The sequence below is a fragment of the Hemiscyllium ocellatum genome, chromosome 4, assembly GCF_020745735.1.
Source record: "Hemiscyllium ocellatum isolate sHemOce1 chromosome 4, sHemOce1.pat.X.cur, whole genome shotgun sequence".
NCBI classification, from domain to species: Eukaryota; Metazoa; Chordata; class Chondrichthyes; order Orectolobiformes; family Hemiscylliidae; genus Hemiscyllium; species Hemiscyllium ocellatum.
Genome location: NC_083404.1, coordinates 42,103,956 through 42,122,846, shown reverse-complemented (window position 1 = coordinate 42,122,846; position 18,891 = coordinate 42,103,956). Strand labels below are relative to the sequence as shown.

The following is an 18,891-nucleotide window of genomic DNA, read 5'->3' as shown; positions in this document are numbered from 1 at the left end:
TTCACATTCAACAACCAGATATACGAACAAATCAACGGAACACCCATGGGATCACCAATCTCAGGACTCATAGCAGAGGCAGTTATGCAAAGGTTAGAACAAACAGTCCTACCACAAATTCAACCCAAACTCTGGGTCAGATATGTCGATGACACGTTTGTAATCATTAAAAACACGGAAATAGAAAAACCACACCGGATCATCAACGCCACACTCACAGGAATCCGATTCACGAGAGAAGAAGAAAAGGATAGCCAACTCCCATTCCTAGACGTGATAGTACAGAGAACACCGAACGGAGAATTCACCACAAGGGTACACAGGAAAACAACACACACAGACCAAGTCCTAAACTATGAAAGTAACCACCCCAACACACACAAACGAAGCTGCATCAGGACACTATTCAAAAGGGCCACAACACACTGCAGTACACCAGAACTGCGAAAAGAAGAAGAGGAACACCTATACAAGGTATTCGCCAAAAACGGATACCCGCGCAACTTCATCAATAGATGCCTAAGAGAAAGACCACGGAACGAGGACATGCCACAACCCAAAGGACTAGCCACACTACCATACATCAGGAGCGTTTCTGAACTGACAGCCAGACTACTGCGACCCTTAGGACTCATAACTGCACACAAACCAACAGCCACGCTCAGACAACAACTCACTAGAACGAAGGACCCGATACCCAACATGAGCAAAACTAATGTAGTGTACAAAATACCATGCAAGGACTGCACATAACACTATATAGGACAAACAGGAAGACAGCTAACGATCCACACACATGAACATCAACTAGCCACGAAACGACACGACCAGCTATCCCTAGTAGCCACACACACAGACAACAAGCAACATGAATTCGACTGGGACAACACCACTATCATAGGGCAAACCAGACAGAGAACAGCCAGGGAATTCCTAGAGGCATGGCATTCATCCACAAACTCCATCAACAAACACATCGACCTGGACCCAATATACCAACCACTACAGCGGACAGCTGAAACTGACAACAGGAAGCGGCAAGGACAGACCACTATAAATACCGGAAGAAACATCAAAGGAGCACTTCGCAGGAGGCTCCAAAGCACTGATGATATCGCCTAGCCAGGGGACGAAACGTTTGCAACAAAAACTTCCAGCTCGGCGAACAGAACCACAACAACGAGCACCCGAGCTACAAATCTTCGCCCAAACTTTGAAAGCTTTAGTGCGTCCCCCGCACGTGGTCCTGGAGCTTGGAATGTGCCAGTCTGCAATATCCAGTCAGACCAAAAATGTTTCAGGCAGATTACTACCCCCAGCATTTAATTTCCTGATTTTCTCTGTTTAACTGGGATTTGAACTCTATTCTATTAGTTAAATCCAGGGTACTGACCCTTTAAACATCACGAGCCTATTAGTTAGGTGGGAGGTAATGGCTTGATGTTAATGTCACTAGTAATCCACAATCCTGGTTAATAGTCTTGGCTAATGGATTCAAATCCAATCGTAGTGAAATAAAATTAGGGGAGGTGGCAACCTAGTGATATTGTGGCTAGCTGTTTAATCCAGAGGCCTAGGTAATGTTCTGGGGACATAGGATTAAATCCCACCATGGCAGATGGTGGAATTTGCATTTAATAAGAATCTGGAATTAATAGTCTAACGATAACCATTGTCAATTGTCGCAAAAAACCCATCTAGTTCACTAATGTCCTTTTAGGGATGAAAACTGCCATCCTTACCTGGTCTGGCCTCCAAGTGACTCCAGACCCACAGCAATGTGATTGGTTCTTAACTGCCCCTGAGCAATTTAGGGATGGGCAATACATGCTGCCCTCACTAGCAATGCATTCATCCTATGAATGAATGAAACAAATTTGGTAGAAATCTACAATAAAAATTTAATGACAACCCTACTATTGATTATTGTAAAAACCCAGCCAGTTCACTTTTGTCATTTAGGGAAGAAAATCTGCTGTCCTTATCTGCTGTGGCCTATATGTGACTCCGGATCCACGGTAATCTCTGGGCAACTAGGCATGGGCAATAAATGCTGCTTTAGCCAGTGATGCACAGATCCCATGAATATATTTGAAAACAGCGGGTTTTTTCCCAAAGGTTCAGCACAGATTGGGGTCTGGGGTAGGTAAAGGGTTGGGGAGATGGGGCTGAAGTCTCTATCTGGTGGGGAAAGAACTGCCAAAGATTGGATTGGGGAGGGGAGGGGAGTCTGAATGAGAGAACTGGAACTGCTGGTCTGTCCATCAGGAAGCTTAAAATAAAATCTTAAAAGCATTAACCATTTTGAGCTTTTCAGGCTGATGTCACACCTGAGATGTTTATTGCAAGGACTGGCTGCAGGTTTGAACCAGGTTCAGAGCCCAGGCAGATTTGGCATATGTGTTTGAGGTGATTGAGTTTTTTTTTGTGATGTGGGAGGGTTCTGCATTTCCTCGTGGTGAAATGAGACTATACTTTCTCTTACTCACGCCTTGGGATAATTATTGCAGATTCTATAGACGTAATCTGATTTAAAACATTGCAGGTTAATGTGGGACACAACCTCCAGGAAGTGAGTTGAGGAAGTGATAATTGAATCCCATTATTTTAACTACCCCTCACTCCCTTCATAACCGACAGGGACTGATAAAATCAGGACGAAAATTACAGATGGCGGTTACTTTGTTATTCTTTCTGGATTGGTCCAAACTTGTTTTTTTCAAAGTCTGGTTGAAGATTTGTAGCTCGGGTGTCCGTTGTTGTGGTTCTGTTCGCCGAGCTGGAAGTTTTTGCTGCAAACGTTTCGTTCCCTGGCTAGGGAACATCATCAGTGCTATTGGAGTACTGCTTCACAGGAGGCTCCAATAGCACTGATGATGTTCCCTAGCCAGGGAACGAAACGTTTGTTTTTTTCACTTAACCCAAGTTCAAAAGTCAAGCATTAGGACTTTTGGATCCATGATGTGAAGATTCTCAATTACACCAGAATTCCATTTTAAATAAAGATTGCACGAAAACATTAAACATCTTCTGGTCAACAAGCACGTGCATGGTGGCTCAGTGGTTAGCACTGCTGCCTCATTGTGCCAGGACCCAAGTTTGATTCCACCATTGGGCGACTGTGCAAACTCCACACAGACATTTTCTCCGTGTCTGTGAAAGTTTTCTTTGGTTGGTCTGACTTCCTTCCACAGTCCAAAGATGTGCAGGTTAGGTCAATTCTTCATGGGAAATGCAGGGAGACAGTGATAGGGTAGAGGGCTGGGCTGCTTTTTGGAGGGTCGGTGTGGACCCGATGGGCCCAAAGGCCTGCTTCCACATTTGTAGGGATTCTATAATTCTATGGTTATGTCTTTCTTTAAAATCCATTTATGTATACTTGTTAAGTTTTCCTTAATAATACAGATTTGCAGCATTTGTGGGAAACAGAAGACTAATCGGCCTCTCCAGCCAGTTAAATGAGGTCATTTCTGCTTTGCATGCGAGTTCCACTGCTGACCTCCGTTCCAAATTCTTTTACACCCTGAGCTGAGAAACGTACATCCACTTTGATTTTTGTTCTACCAGTTAACAAACTGGCTAAATAATCCAGTTCAGGAATTGTGTTTACCCAAAAAAAAGCAGAAACCAACAGCAGCACAGAGTCAGTGTTCTAAATTGAGGTAGAAATGACCCCCTTTTTTATTTGATATTTTCTATTGACTCTTCCAGCACCAACAACCTGTTTAAAGGAAGGAGTTCTAGATCTTTTGTGATGAAGTGCCTGGACTATGGCCGAGTGGTCTAAGCCGCTGGATTCTGGTGGTAGCCTCTGCACAGGTGTGGGTTCAACTCCCACTGCTGTCTAATGCTCCTGTTAGAGTGACATGGTGGCTCAGTGGTTAGCACTGCTGCCTCACAGCACCAAGGTCCCATGTTTGATTCCAGCCTCTGGTGACTGTCTGTGTGGAGTTTGCACATTCTCCTTGTGTGTCTGTGTGGGTTTCCTCCCACTGTCACAAAGATGTGCAGGTCAGGTGAATTGGCTATGCTAAATTGCACATAGTGTTAGATGCATTAGACAGAGGAAAATGGATCTGGGTGGGTTACTCTTCGGAGGGTCAGTGTGGACTGGTTGGGCCGAAGGGCCTCTCTCCACACTGTAGGGAATCTAAAGTGCTCCCTGAACAGTTCAGTTCTAAGTTTAGAAAATTCCTGCCACTGGTGAAGAAAAGTTTCTCACTATCTTATTGAAGCGTATGTTATTATGACGTCTTTAGAGAGGATCAAAAGGGCCTATTTTCACTAATGGGTTGATAACGAGGAAGCATGATTTAAAGTAATTGGTGGAAGTATTAGAAGGGAGGCGAAAAATATTTTCTTACATAGGGTAATGGGAAATTAGAGCTCACTTCCTGAAGCTGTGATAAGGGCAGAAACTTGCACTGCATTACAGAGAACTACTTGAATATGAGGTTACACAACAGGAGATGGGATTCACTTGGATAGCTGTTTTGGTCAGCGCAGCTGCAATGGCCTACTACATTGTTGTCTTTCTGTTTGTATGATCCATTCCTTTAATCACCGCAATTAGGTCATGATCCTTGAGGGAGTAGCAACCTAGTTTGCCCATCTAGGTTCTCCTAGCCTAACCTCTTTTAACCGTGATATCCTATCACATTCATCTACTAAGTCCCCTTGTGCTTTATTTTTCTTTGTTCAAACTTATTGAAAGCCAAATGTGTGGATGCCTTCTGCGATTCTGCATTGTTAATGATGTGCTGCAAGAGTTTGTGCTTGCACCTATATATTTTCCAAAGACATTGTTCATTTTGATTTGTAAACCGCTAGTATTACATTCACACACTATTTCCATGCCAAGGGTTACAATGGCAACCGGTTCATTTCAAAGGCCGAAATAGTTTGTTTGTTTGCTTGTGATCTCTGAGGTTTTGCTTTATCTGAAATAATCTAATGTCAGAGGGAACCTCAATTAGTTCTCTTCCTGTGCCCACAAAGCACAATAATAACACATTCTTTTTGAGCAAGAACTGCAGGAATTGAATTGAAGGAGCTTTCGCTTGTTTCTCTGTCTAGATTGATCTGGAGCATTTCATCACTTAGTAATAGCTTCATTTCTTTGTAACCTCCTTCAGTCTGGCAAGAATGCAAGATCTCTGGGATCCTCCAGTTCAGGCCTCTTGTACACTCCCAATTTTCTTCGCTTCACTACGGTGGTTATGCCTTCAGCTTCCAAGGCCCAAAGCTCTACGCTCTCTCCACAAATATCTTTCTCTTTCACATGCTCTCTTTCATGCTGTCTCCCCTCATCTTTAGCCTTATGTGCCACAATGGCAAATGTTCCATGATGCAGCATCTTGGGAGGTGTTACTGTATTGAAGGCACTACACAAATGCAAGTTTCAAGAGCTAAAGACAGATTAGTGTGTTTGCTTTAACATCTACTGACAGTACACCATTCTTTCTGTTCCCCACTGGCGTGTCATGCCAGCTTAGCTTTTTTTGTCAAGTCTCCGGGGTGGGACTGGAACCCACATTATTTCTGACTTGGCAAGTCTTGGGCAAAAGCAAGCCATGAATGGGAATGTGTTGGTGTGTTTCAGAATTTCAGTAGTTGGAGGGTGGTACTATTAGGTAGGATGTCACCTTGATACTCGCTGATCCTAATGGTAATGTCATTTTTTTTCCCCTTCAAGCAAGAGGTTGGGGGCCTAGGCATCAGCATTAAGGGAGGCAAGGAAAACAAGATGCCAATTTTGATCTCGAAGATCTTCAAAGGTTTGGCAGCTGACAAGACCGAGGCTCTGTATGTGGGAGATGCTATCTTGTCAGTGAATGCAGTGGACCTGAGGGATGCAACACATGATGAGGCAGTGCAAGTGCTGAAGAGAGCTGGCAAAGAGGTGCTTCTAGAGGGTAAGTTAGTACTTCCTTGTTCTAAGCAACACCTGACTGATCCAAATCCAAGTCATTTTACTTCTCATTTGACAGCCATAGTATGTTCTGAGAGATTTTTGGAATACCACGTCTTTTTCTTAAAAAAAAATCCACCCTTGTTTTGTCAAAGTTATTAAGTAACTATTAATTCTTAATCCCTTGTGCAGTGGATTGTTGTTCCCACGTTAGTGCAGTTTTCTTTTTTTATATTGCATCTTAAAATGGGGAAGACATCAATGGAAACTCTTTTGAACTGCGTCAGTAGATTGAATGGTTTCACTGCTGGTTTCCCATTAGCTGGGGTCAATCATTTACAATGAAGATTGTAAAAAATCTCACCCTGTATCACCATAGCACCAGACACATTTTAGAACGTCTGGGAAAGAAAGACTACTATTTATGTAACACCTTTTCAAGAAACTCAGACTGTTGCAAAGCTCTTGACGGTGATTCCAGTAAATTCAGAAGTGCAGTTATATCTGAAGCTGATTCAGCTCTGGTAGCTAAAGTCATGATGATATGTTGGAAAATATGTTGTGAAGTAGGTGTAAGGGATTTTTGGACTGATTAGTTTATAGGGGCAGGTTGAGTGAGTGGGCAAACATCTGGCAGATACAGAATTGGAATATCTGAAGTTGTTCACTTTTTTGGTAAGAACAATAAAATAGCTGATTCTTACTTAACTGGTAAAGAATTGCAAAATTCCAAGCTGCAGAGAGTCCTAAGTGCCTGCGTTGTCACGAGAAATTACAATGCAGGTGCAGTTTATAAACTGGAAAGCCACTGTGACACTAATCTTCATTATGAGAGAAATTGAATGTATCTGAAATGAAACATCTTTATAATTATGTTGGATGAGATCACACCTCAAACACTATGTTGGCCTCCTTATTTAAGGAAGGATGCATTGGAAAAGGTTGACAAGGTAATGCCTGGAATGAATAGGTTGTCATAGGTACAGATCAGACAGGCTGCCTGTTCTGTCTGAAGTTTAGAAGATGAGGGGTGGCTTGATTTGAAGTCTACAAGATCCTGAATAGTCTTGACAAGGTGGATATGGGAAACATATTTCTTCTTGTGTGGACTCTGAACTGGGGCATTGTTCAAAAAGTAGACCTCCTCTTTACAGACGTAGATCAGGAGAACCTTGTTTTCTGTGAGAGCTGTGACGACTTTGCTTTCTGAAGCAGAAAATTCCCAAGTCAGTGAATGTTTTTAAGGCAGAAATAGGTAAATTCCTGTTAGGCAGACGAATCAAAAGTTAACGGGAATAGAGGGGAATGCGGAATTTGAAACCCAGATCAGCCATTTTCTTATTGAATGGCAGAGCAGGCTCAAGAGGCTAAATGACCTTCTCCTCCTATTTTGTATATTTATAACTTGGAGAAAACAGCATCTAATTTCCATACAGGGTCTCCCAAACAGATATTAGATCATGATTGGATTATCTATTTTAGTATCTGTATGGTTTGTGTTCATGCCTCTGGTGGAGCATTTAGAATCCACAACTTGGGTGACTGTGCTCCTCATTGAGGTAAAAACAATGACTGCAGATGCTGGAAACTAGATTCTGGATCAGTGGTGCTGGAAGAACACAGCAGTTCAGGCAGCATCCAACGAGCAGCGAAATCATTGTCAGAGTATTACACTGTGGTCAGTTTCTGGACCACATACCAGCCACAGAGCAACATTGCTGTATCTCTTTTTTAAAATAAAATGAGGCATTGCAGCTCTTCATTTAAGCTTAATAATGTGCTGTAAAATTCTAATAGGTTAAAGAAAGGAAGCTGCTTAACTAGTAGTTAAACTCAACTCATTGTGGTTCAAGCACCTGTATAAGATATCACTTTAGATTCCTATTAATGATTGGTGTGACATGTTACGTAGAGACAATTTTTCATAATAGTTTACATTGTAAAATAAGTGTTATAATCCTTTGTTGAGCCAGTCCTGTTTGCAGTGTTGTATGTGCAATGTCATGCAGCACACATTAGGACAAAATACAGTAAAGTAAGTTACGCCAACTAATTGTAGATCAAATTCTGTGTGTTGTTGACCTCAGCAACTCCATGTTTTTAAACAACAATTCCTTGAGATAATATCACCGAGTGTGTGAAGTCACCATGAAATGATAGACTAGTGATTTATTTCAATTGTAAAACCTCTTCATTTTTTCCCAAAAGGAGCATAAAATTGTGAACGTTGCAGGAACTCTGAGGTTATCGGGAGTGTGATCCATAATAGATGGGTTCAGATCTCCTGGGCTGAGAGCTGTGATCTACAGCATTTAAGCAAGTGGCAATCAAAGCAAATGCTGTCTCTCGGTGATGCTTACAATGTCTACTGTAGTTCAAAGGACAAACGAGTAATTAACAGTTCAGTGCTGCAGTAAATTCTGGGAATTTGAACTGAAGCAGGAAGGCAACAAAAGTGCAGTTTTTAAAATTCTGCGACTGAAAATGCCCAATCATTAGTTGCTGAAAATTGATCTAATGCTGATTTGGAAGACCCCCACAGGGATGCTACAACTGGTGTGCTAGCCAGCTATTTTTACAGTGCTGCTCATGGTTACTAGCATCAGCTGTGGTTCAGCGGGTGGCTTTTCTCACCTTTTTGAGTTGGAAGATTAAGGGATCAAGTCTCACTTCAGAGATCAAAACACAAACAAAGCTGATATACCCAGTGCAGTACTGAGCATTGCATAATCGGGGTTGCTGTCTCCTGGATGAGAGAGCTGTTCTGAGGCTCTCTGTTAACATCATTTAAATCTTTTTAAATGGAGTATGGAGGAGCTGATGCATTCCTGGGGCCAATATTTATCCCTCAAATAACCAGCACACAAAAAAAGAATTATTAATCATGTCATTGCTGTTTTTGGGAGCTTGGATTATACAAATTGGTTCCCACAGGGAAGCAGTGAGTGCACTTCAAGAAGGGCTTCACTTGCTACAAAGAGCTTTAGGACATGAAGGTGTGAAAGCAGCAATGGAAATGTAAATCTTTGTGTATTCATTCATATTTCTGTTCACATCATTCATTTATGGGCTGAGAATATTGTTGATTGGGCCAAGATTTTTTGTCCATTCCAAATTTCCCTTGAAGATGGTGGTAAGCTGCCTTATTGAACTACTGTGGTCCATGGGATGCAGGTACAACCACAGTGATGTTAGGGGGGTTCCAGGATATTGACCCAGTGACAGTGAAGGAACAATAATGTTTCCGAGTCAGGATACTGGATGGTTTGGAGGGGAATGTGCAGCTCTGAGTGAACAGAATCTCTGAGATTCCTGATTATTCTTTTTTTCCACTTTCATTTTCTTTTACTTTTCTTCCTTCCTTTCTCCCCCCCCCCCCCCCCCCACCATCACCACCACCACCAACCCCCATGCTACTGCCTAATTGCACTAGGCCTTATGTTTCCTCAGCACCCATGGTGTGTGTGTGCAGGTGTGAGACACAGTGAGAGACGCAAGGTGTGTGAATCTTTATTCAGTTTCCACCACCAGGAAGGTAGGAAAACACCTGAGTGGCCAGTGACAAGCAGTGCCCTTCACATCAAAGGGCAATGCTGTGTGATCAAACAGTGAAGGGGAGGGCAGGGACTAAATCAAAATAGAGTTGGAGGGAGATATAATGCACTCCACTCCCTGCGGCGCCCACCTCTCCCTGAACAACTGCTCCTGATTATTTTTTTGTGTAGTGCCCTTCACATCAAAGGGCAATGCTGTGTGTACACTCCTTTTTTTTAAGTGAAGGAACTCCTGCTTATTTTTTTTTTCTTTCTTTTTCCTTACCCCACACTACCGCCTAACTCCGGTAGTGCTTATTTTTCCCCAGCTCCCATGGTGTGTATGTGCAGGTGTGAGACACAGTGAAGACACAAAGTGCACGAATCTTTATTCAATTTCCACCATCAGGAAGATAGAAAAACACCCGGGTGGCCAGTGACAAGCAGTGCCCTTCACGTCAAAGGGCAATGCTGTGTGATCAAACAGTGAAGGGGAGGGCAGGGACTAAATCAAAATAGAGTTGGAAGGGGAAATGATGCACTCCACTCCCTGCGGCGCCCACCTCTCCCGGAACAACTACTCCTGATTATCTGTCAGCCAGGGCTCCCTGATTGGGGCTGTTAACTTTGTCCAATCAGGGAACTTCTGCCTGTGAGGTCCACCTAGCTGACCTTGGTACAATCACTACACTCCTGAAACTGAGACCCTGAGGACAGGGGTCCTGCCAACCGAGAACTGCCAGGTGATCAAAGGCTGGCAGTCCTTCTACTCAGCAACACCAAGAGGCTGGTGTAATTACTACTGGAAGGATTAGCGTTGCTGTTCAGGATTGTGACATAGTCCAGGCCGTGGTTAAGTAAAACAGGGTCAGTTGGGTTTTTTGCAGGATGGATGAGGAGAAGGGATGTACTTTGATGAATGTGGAGTGTCTCACAGCAACACCTTCCTCCCCATGTCCAGAGCCTGGACCAGACACTGAGTGCCTTTGATTGACAGATGCAACAGCCTGAGTTGCCAAGCTTGGTTTCTGAGGTATGCATCTGCCACATGGTGACCGGCCTGTTTGTAGCCAGCTTCATGGCAGTGGTGACAGGATGAAATCCTTCAGTGATCACAGTTTAAGGCCCTCAATTGGTGCCATGGCGTGAAGGTTGAACCTCTCAGAATTTTGTTCCAGTGGAGGTGAAAAGATGGGAAGGTTTGGTTAATAACACCATCCCATCCATACCCTTCCCACCTCCAAGCTCACCTCCTGTAAGAGCAGAAGATTCCAGCCATCTTTTCTGCTGAATGGGCTAACTGAAGATCAGCTGAAGAAGCCAAATGTGTTTCTGTTAGTTCTGTTGCTGTTCCTGTTGATGCCCCAGGATTGACTGTTTTCCTTGTTATTTTCCGTGTTATCTCAGTGTTTGGTTGCTCGTGTTGGGAAAGGAAGTTCAGGTCATGCAGAGCCGAATTTTTCCTCTTGTATGTGGCTTGGTAACCACAGTTCATGGATACTTAAATAGTTGGCACATGATCCAGATGGGAAATGTTTTCACACAAAAAGGGTAGTAAGATCCGGAACACGATCCTCAAGAGGACCAGAGAAATAGATTTTCCATAACAGCTTTCAGAGATAGTTGGACGTCTTGGATAACAATTTATATGCAGGGTTCTAGAGAGTGGGATTGATTGTGCCTTTGCTGCATTTTTGAAGGCAGTTCAATATTTCAAATGGCTTCCCTCTGTGCAAAGTGATTAAATGTAAAACTTGGAGGGAGCATTTATAGAACACGCAATGTCCCTACCTATAATCATATATTTAGGTGGCTGCCCTTAATTAGCTTTTTATAAAAGGAAGGAAAACATCTCTCAATAACATTCATTCATTGGGTCACCCTCCCCTTCCTTTTGAGTATTAATTTATTGTACACCAATGATGTCCATGTGATTCGTCTATTTTCATTCCAACTTGAGGAGAGCCATTATGCATCATATCCCTCTTGATCCCACCAGCAATGGGGTAGTTTGATTAATCTTGTCATTTTATTTTGGAGGAGTTCAGCACTCATTACCAAACCCAATGATCATTTTTAATGGACTGGCAATCTTCCATTTTGAACACTATGTAAAGGAGGAAAGACTGTGTTTCCACTGACTGGAGAGTCAGGAACCAGAGGACACCGATTTATGGTAATTAGCAAAAAAACAGAGCGGGACGAGCAAAACGTTTTCCTGGTGCAGCAGTTTATTGTGATCCGGAATGTGCTGCCCGAATGGATGGTGGAATCAGATTCAATGGTGGCTTTCAATAGAGAAATAAAATGCAGAAATGTGCAGAGCCATGAGGAAAGAACCAGGGAACTGGGACTAATTTGATTGCACAGGTGCAATGGGCCAACTGGCCTCCTGTGTAATATGGTTTTCCAAGTTTATGATTCTCAGGTTACTTCATGCCCTTTGCAAACTATACAAAAACAAAAATTGCTAAAGTATTCATCCAGTGGCAGTATTCCTTTAAACTCCAATCCAAAGTGAATTTTTTTTTTGGAATAAAATTTGAAGTGGACAGAATTCAAAAGGAAAGTTACTAGGCAACCTCCTTTTTATTATCATCAATGAGTCTTGCACCATTTTCTAACAAAGGATTATTGCAGTAAGAGTTACAGCAACATTAAGACCCCTGTGGTTTATGATTATTACTAATGAATGTCACTAGCTGGAAACGATATTTCAAATGTCATCCATTTTCCAGATCTGAGGAAATGTCAGTAAATCTAACAACAAATTGTGTCAGTGAAATGCATCTCATCTCCAGAAGAATTATTGCTTACATGCTGTGTAACTCATTCGCCCCTTCATATCTGTGCTGGCTCTTTCAAAGGGCTATTTAATTAATCAGGCTCCACTTGTTCGCAATCGTCCATCTCTTCAAGCATTTATCTAATGTCCTTTTGAAAGTTGATATTGAATTGGCTTCCATGGTCTTTGCAGACTCATTATATAAAAATATTTCCCATTTGCTCATTTTGCTAATTCCCTGAAATCTGTTTCTTTTGGTTGCTGTCTCATCTGCCCATTGCTATTTACTCTATCAGAACCCTATGAGAAAGACTAAATCATACAAAGTAGTTGTATACGCAGGCCATTAGCTCATTGAGTTTGCTTTGCTATACAATGGGATCATGGCTGATGCTCAGCTCCACTTTCCTACCTTTCCCCACAATCCCTGATTTCTTTACTGATTTATAAGTCATCATAGCCTTGAATGTACTTCACAAAGCACCCTCTATAACTCTCTGCAGTGACAAATTCCACTTCCCTCTGAAGTTATGCCCTTTGGTCCTTGACTGTCCCAGAAGGGAAAATGACCTTTCCTTATCTACCCCATCAAGTCCCCTAAGAAACTTTTATTTCAACAAGACTGCCTCTCATTCTTCATTAGAGTGGTGCTGGAAAAGCACAGCAGGTCAGGCAGCAGCCGAGGAGCAGGAAAATCAATATTTCAGCCAAAAGCCTTCCTTATGCATGGTATAAGCCTTTTTCTGGAGTGTTTCTAATGCCAGTATATCTTTCCTTTGACAACAAACCCCAAACTGTTCACCCGTCTTCCAGCTGTGGCCTGACTAATGCTGTGTTAAGTTTTAGCAAAATCTCCTTGCTTTTATACACCATTCCCTTTGAGATAAATTTGCTTTTCCTATTACCAGCTGAATTTGGGAATGCTAGTTGTTGTTTTTTTGTAAAATCCCTCTGTCTTTTACCTTTCCAAAGCCTTTTTCCACTAAATATGATTCCGCTCCTCTTTCTGCCAAAATTCATAACCTTACGTTTTTCTGTATTATATTCCATCTGCCAAACTTAACCTGTCTACATCTTTGTCTCATAGACACACCTTGTGTCATCCTCACCACTTGTCTTCCCACTTATTTTGATTAAAGTCCTGGAACGAAGGGATTCCAATATGGACAAGATCTGCAGCCAAGACCTGGACGATATTAGATTAGATTCCCTACAGCGTGGAAACAGGCCCTTTGGCCCAACAAGTCCACACCGACTCACTGAAGAGTAACCCACCCAGACCCATTTCCCTCTGACTAATGCACCTAACACTGTGGGCAATTTAGCATGGCCAACTCAGCTAACCTGCGCATCTTTTGGACCGTGGGAGGAAACCGGAGCACCCGGAGGCAACCCACGCAGACCCAGGGAGAATGTGCAAACTCCACACAGACAGTCGCCTGAGGCTGGAATCGAACCTGGGACCCTGGTGCTGTGAGGCTGCAGTGCTTGCTAAAATTTGTACAAGTAAAATTTGTGCCATGGATGCCAGGCAATGACTGTTTACAACCTGCGAGTATCCAACCGTCATCCTTTTGACTTTAATAGTGTTAATATCTGAATCCCCCACTATCAACATTTTGGGAGTTACCATTGATCGAAGACAGAAATGGAATAACCACAGAATCCCTATGTATGAATACTTACAAGAACAAGCCAGAGGTCTGCAGTGTGCAATTCACTTTCTGGCACATTACAGCGCATCTAAGAGGCACAAGTCAGGAATGGAATACTCTCCACTTGTCTGGATGAGGGCAGCTCCAACAACATCCTAGATTGTTGACATCATCCAGGATGAAGCAGCTGTTTGATTGGCACTTCCTCCACCGCTCAACATTCACTCCTTTCATCTTCAATACATGGTGGCAATAGTGTGTCCCATCTACAAGATGCACTTTAACTCTCCCTAAGGCTAATTAGGTAACACTTTCCAAACTCTTAAATGTTAGAAGGACAAAAACTGCAGATACCTAGGAACACCCCCGTGAGTTCCCTTCCCAGCCACTCATCAGAACCATATTGCCATTCCTTTAAAGTTACCATTTCAGAATTCGATGATACACCCCGACAGTACTTCAGATCTTCCTAAGTTCTAAAACTACAGCTCACCAGCACCTTCTTGAGGGCAACTGGGTATAGACAGTGACTGCTGGCCTGGCCAGTGAAGCCCAGATCTCATGAATGGTTGTTTTAAACAGAAAAGTTACAGATAGCTTTCTATTCAGTGCTCCTCCCCAGAGGAAGTAGATCACAAACTCAGCTGTGTAATCCTTTAAATCTTTCAAAGAGTTTTTGAAATATTTTGAGCAGAGGTGGTTCTGTCTTCTGCCTGGGTGTCTGGGTTCTATAAGCATCTGTTGCAAAGACAGTGTTGGCAATATTTCACCTTAGCCAGACATGCCCTGTAATGCTATAGTAAATAACACTTGTTTTGATAAAATGCAATGATACAGAGAAGAACTATTTGTGACAGCATAAACATTGTACATTTTTGTTTTTATTGCAAGATGATATCATACGTGGATTATCATTGGTTCTGTCAGGAGGGCTGTCCCTGTGGTGAACAGCCTCCATTGTCATGGGTAGATTGTATTGTGTCAGCTATGGTTAACTGGGTAACACTTGAGTCAAAATGTTGAGACTCCAGTCTTATTCCAAACTGAACCAACAAAACAGAAATTTGCTGGAAAAGGCTCTGTAGGTCTGGTAGCATCTGTGAAGAAAAATTAGAGTTAGCCTTTCTGGTCCGGTGACCCTTCCTCAGATCTCAGCATCTGCAGTCCTCTCAGTTTTTATTTAAGCACAAAGTTCAATCACACATTCCAGTGAATTACTGACAGAGTGCTGTGTTATCAGTGGTACCAATTTTCAAAAGAGACATTAAACTGATTTTCCTGTCTGTACTCCAGGAAGGAAATATCAGATAAACTGATAAATTAGACTGGTCTTGTACACTTCGAAAGGAGGACCAGTTAGAGGTCGGTTTGTCTCATTTAACATGAACCATTTTCTTTCCCTGTTATTTCCTTCTGGGTGCTCAGATGGACATAAATGTTCCTATGATATTTCAAAGGAGAGCAGTGAAATTCTCTCTCACATCCTAACCAATACTTATCCCTCTAAAAGCATCACGAAAATAGGTTATTTGGTCATTATCTCTCTATAGATGGGAGTTATCTCTAAGTTGAATGCCACATTTCCTGCATTTTAACATTTCAAAAGGTGGTACATTAATTGCAAAGTACTTTAGGGTAGCTTGAGACAATGAAAGGTGTTACATCAATACTTTCTTATAGTTTGTGAATGCTCAAATACAAGTTTGAGAAAGGGGTCATGAAGTTATTTTTTTCTCAGTGTGGTTTCCTAGTGCAGCTCAGCATTGAGCAGAAACAGGATTGGAGTACTGCTCTGTTATTTTGTTTGCCTGTGTGATGGGCACCACTGCATTCAGGTAAAAACAATGACTGCAGATGCTGGAAACCAGATTCTGGATCAGTGGTGCTGGAAGAGCACAGCAGTTCAGGCAGCATCCAACGAGCAGCGAAATCGATGTTTCGGGCAAAAGCCCTTCATCATTCAGGCAATGGAGAGGATGTGGAGAAGATTTATCAGAATTGCGTCTGGGCTTTCAGTCATGAGCAGAGACTGAGAGAAACTAGAATTGTTCTCCTTCAAAGTGTAGGTTAAGGGAATATGTAACAAATGTGATTAAAATTGAGAGCTTTAATCATGGGAGACTGTCCCACTATTGGTAACCAGACAAAACTAATTGAAGGTACTTGCCAAAAGTTCCAGAAGGGAGATTTATTTTTAAAACACAATGACTTGTTATGATCTGGAATGCACTGCCTGAAAGCAGGATCAGTCGGAATGTTTTTTTCCCAAAAGGGAATTGGATAAATACTTGAACTCGAAGCATTGACAAAGCTGTGGAGAGACAGCCTTCACCATCTCCCTTCTGTGCTCTAAGGCTGAATTGGTTGACATTAATCCTTGGGTGAGAAATTCAAACCATGCAGCAGAAATCTCAGCTGCATCAGTTAGAGACCAAGCCTGTACAAGGACATAGAAAGATTGGAATGTTGACCATCAGTTTGTTTACCTCTGTTCAAGAGTTTACAATCAGGTGCCAGGTTTTAGATTGACGGGGTTAGTGGTGAGAGGATCCAAATATCTAATTGTGAGAAATGTAAGACTTTGAAAAACTGGTTATTCCATGTGACTGTTTGAATGCTGCCAATCAACTGAAATGTGGGAATGGGAGGGGTCAGTTGTGAGGAGAGAATGGGCTGCTATTGAAGATACAAATCCAGGAGTGGACGATGCATTCAGGCCTGATAGCCTGACTATTTTTTTTAAGTAGGTCTGAGAGTTGACTGGCATGATCAATATGTTGAATTCTTTAAATAAAACTTGATGGAATAATTTAATGAAATTCTTTGTTAATGTACCTTTAACAGAGTCTTGTAACAAGATGTACAAACCTAAGTCTATATTATCCAATGTATTTTACATTAAATATGCAAGGCTAAATATTTTTCAGGTGTGGATAACTGATTTATTGTCAAATATTCATTAATGATGCCTTTTCAATCTCATGTTTCCAGCAGACAGGTTGGATTAAAATTTCTCTTGTTATTTCGTGCTTTTACGCTTTAAATAATCCAATAACTTAATGCAGTGTATAAAACATAAGGTGGAAATTCAGTGTTTAAAGAAATGAATAATAAAATCTGGTGATATGTTTTTAGTTCTGTCTGTACAGGGTGAGGTAGGGGGTGGGGGGTGTTGTTTGTGTTGTTAAAAAGACAGGAAAGGAAACTGGTTTTACTTCATTATAATCTGGAAGGGTGATGGAAGCAGCTTCACTAGTAAATGATGAAAGTGTGGGATTAATTGGATAGCTCAGAGCCAGTATAAATACGATGAACCAAATGGCCTCCTCTATGCTACGTGATTCTACGAAATGGCAAAAGCTTTACAGGAATATCTTGGGCAGTTTCTGAAAATTCTGTATAAATGTCTTTTGACTATTTAGACTGACTAAATTTCAGTCAGTGTGTAACTTGGCAATTTTTACCTAGACAATAACGTTGCCAACTAACTGAGAGTGTGTGTTAGATGAAATGTAAAGAAACCTACTGGAAGATGGACCATTGAAGTTTCATGTTTGATTAGACTTTGCTGCTGCTGACAAAAGACACAATAAGCACACACCACTTCAGACTAAAACTCCAATGGCCACAATCCACAGAGAGGCTGTTATTGCCTTCCTTTTGTTTATTCTACAGTTGTGACAGTTTGGTTTACAAATAGATAACATTTACCCTACCCCCCTCTCCTGAAGGCTCCTAGCTCCACAAGTGGTCCTTACCCAAGAACTGCCCTTTGAGGCGGAGTCCTGGCAGGCTGTATTCCTAATTAATGTTTACTGGTGTAGGCATTACTGTTGTAACATATGAAATATTGGGCATTGATAGTATTGTGGTTAGGCCCATCACTAATTGTCCAGTTAAGAGTCAGCTACATTGCTGTGGGTCTGGAGTCGCAGGGAGGCCAGACCAGGTAAGGAGGATGATTTCCTTTCCTCAAGGACATCAATGAACCAGATGGATCTTTTTTGACATTTGGCATTGGATTCGTGGTCATTAATAGACTCTTAATTCCAAATTTTTCAATTGAAGTCAAATTCCACCATCTGTCAAGATGGGATTTGAACCCAGGTACTCAGAGCATTACCTGGATCTCTGGATTAACAGTCCCATTAATAATACGACTAGGCCATCACCTCTCAGCTTTTAGTTCAAGATCCTAGATGGACAGCAGAAACATTTTATCTTCAGTGCATCTCTGAGAGTTCACACATCTCTGCTAGTTCATTGAACCTCTTCTATTTTGGTCAGGTCATTCAGAAAGTCATTGAGAAAATTAATCTGAAACACGCCAAGATAAAGTCAAGATGTTGGAGACTGTGCTCTGCAGGCTAGTGCAGTATTAACTGCAGTACCACAATAACCACTGCTGCAGACTGGGAAAGGGCAACAATATACATCCTGTCAAGATTGCCCTGCTTTAAAAAATAAAAGTGTCATTCCTTTTAAAATGACATCAAACCTCCAGTTCAGCAACTAAAGAAAATCACCAAGGTTAGCAATCTTTGGGAACGTGAAGGTGTTACCTAGGGTAGAAGTGCCAATTCTGATATGATTTAAAGGATCAATGGGGAGCTGTTGAAACAGAAATTTTAACTAAGGCAGGCTTCAAATTGGATGTGAGAGCAGGACCTTCTTTCTGACACAGACCATAGTCAAAACAAGATCGTCTCCTGCTATCAAGGATAGAACTCTGTGGACTTATCAAATCAAATTTAATTTATTGTAACATGTACCTGAGGCACAGTGAAAAGCTTTGTCTTGTGAGCAATACAGGCAGATCCGAGTTAAGTAGCATAGATAAGTAAATAATAGGTAAACAGTGGCAAAAACAAAAAAAAACAGATACAGGCGAATGTTAAGAGTTTGGTCCATTCAGTGTTCTAACAACAGGAGGGTAGAAACTATTTTGAAACCAGCTGGTGTATGTGTTCAGGCTTCTGTACCTTCTCCCTGATGGTAGAGGTTGTA

General features: G+C 41.9%; 1 protein-coding gene across 1 annotated transcript in view; it reads left to right on the top strand.

The window, feature by feature from the left end:
* The window catches only part of sntb1 (syntrophin, basic 1), a 124,447-nt gene that overhangs the window by 4,023 nt on the left and 101,533 nt on the right, over window positions 1–18,891 (top strand). The window contains exon 3 of the mRNA XM_060823040.1: window positions 5,696–5,915. Within this exon, the coding sequence (XP_060679023.1) occupies window positions 5,696–5,915 (220 nt within the window). The remainder of the gene's footprint in view (window positions 1–5,695; window positions 5,916–18,891) is intronic.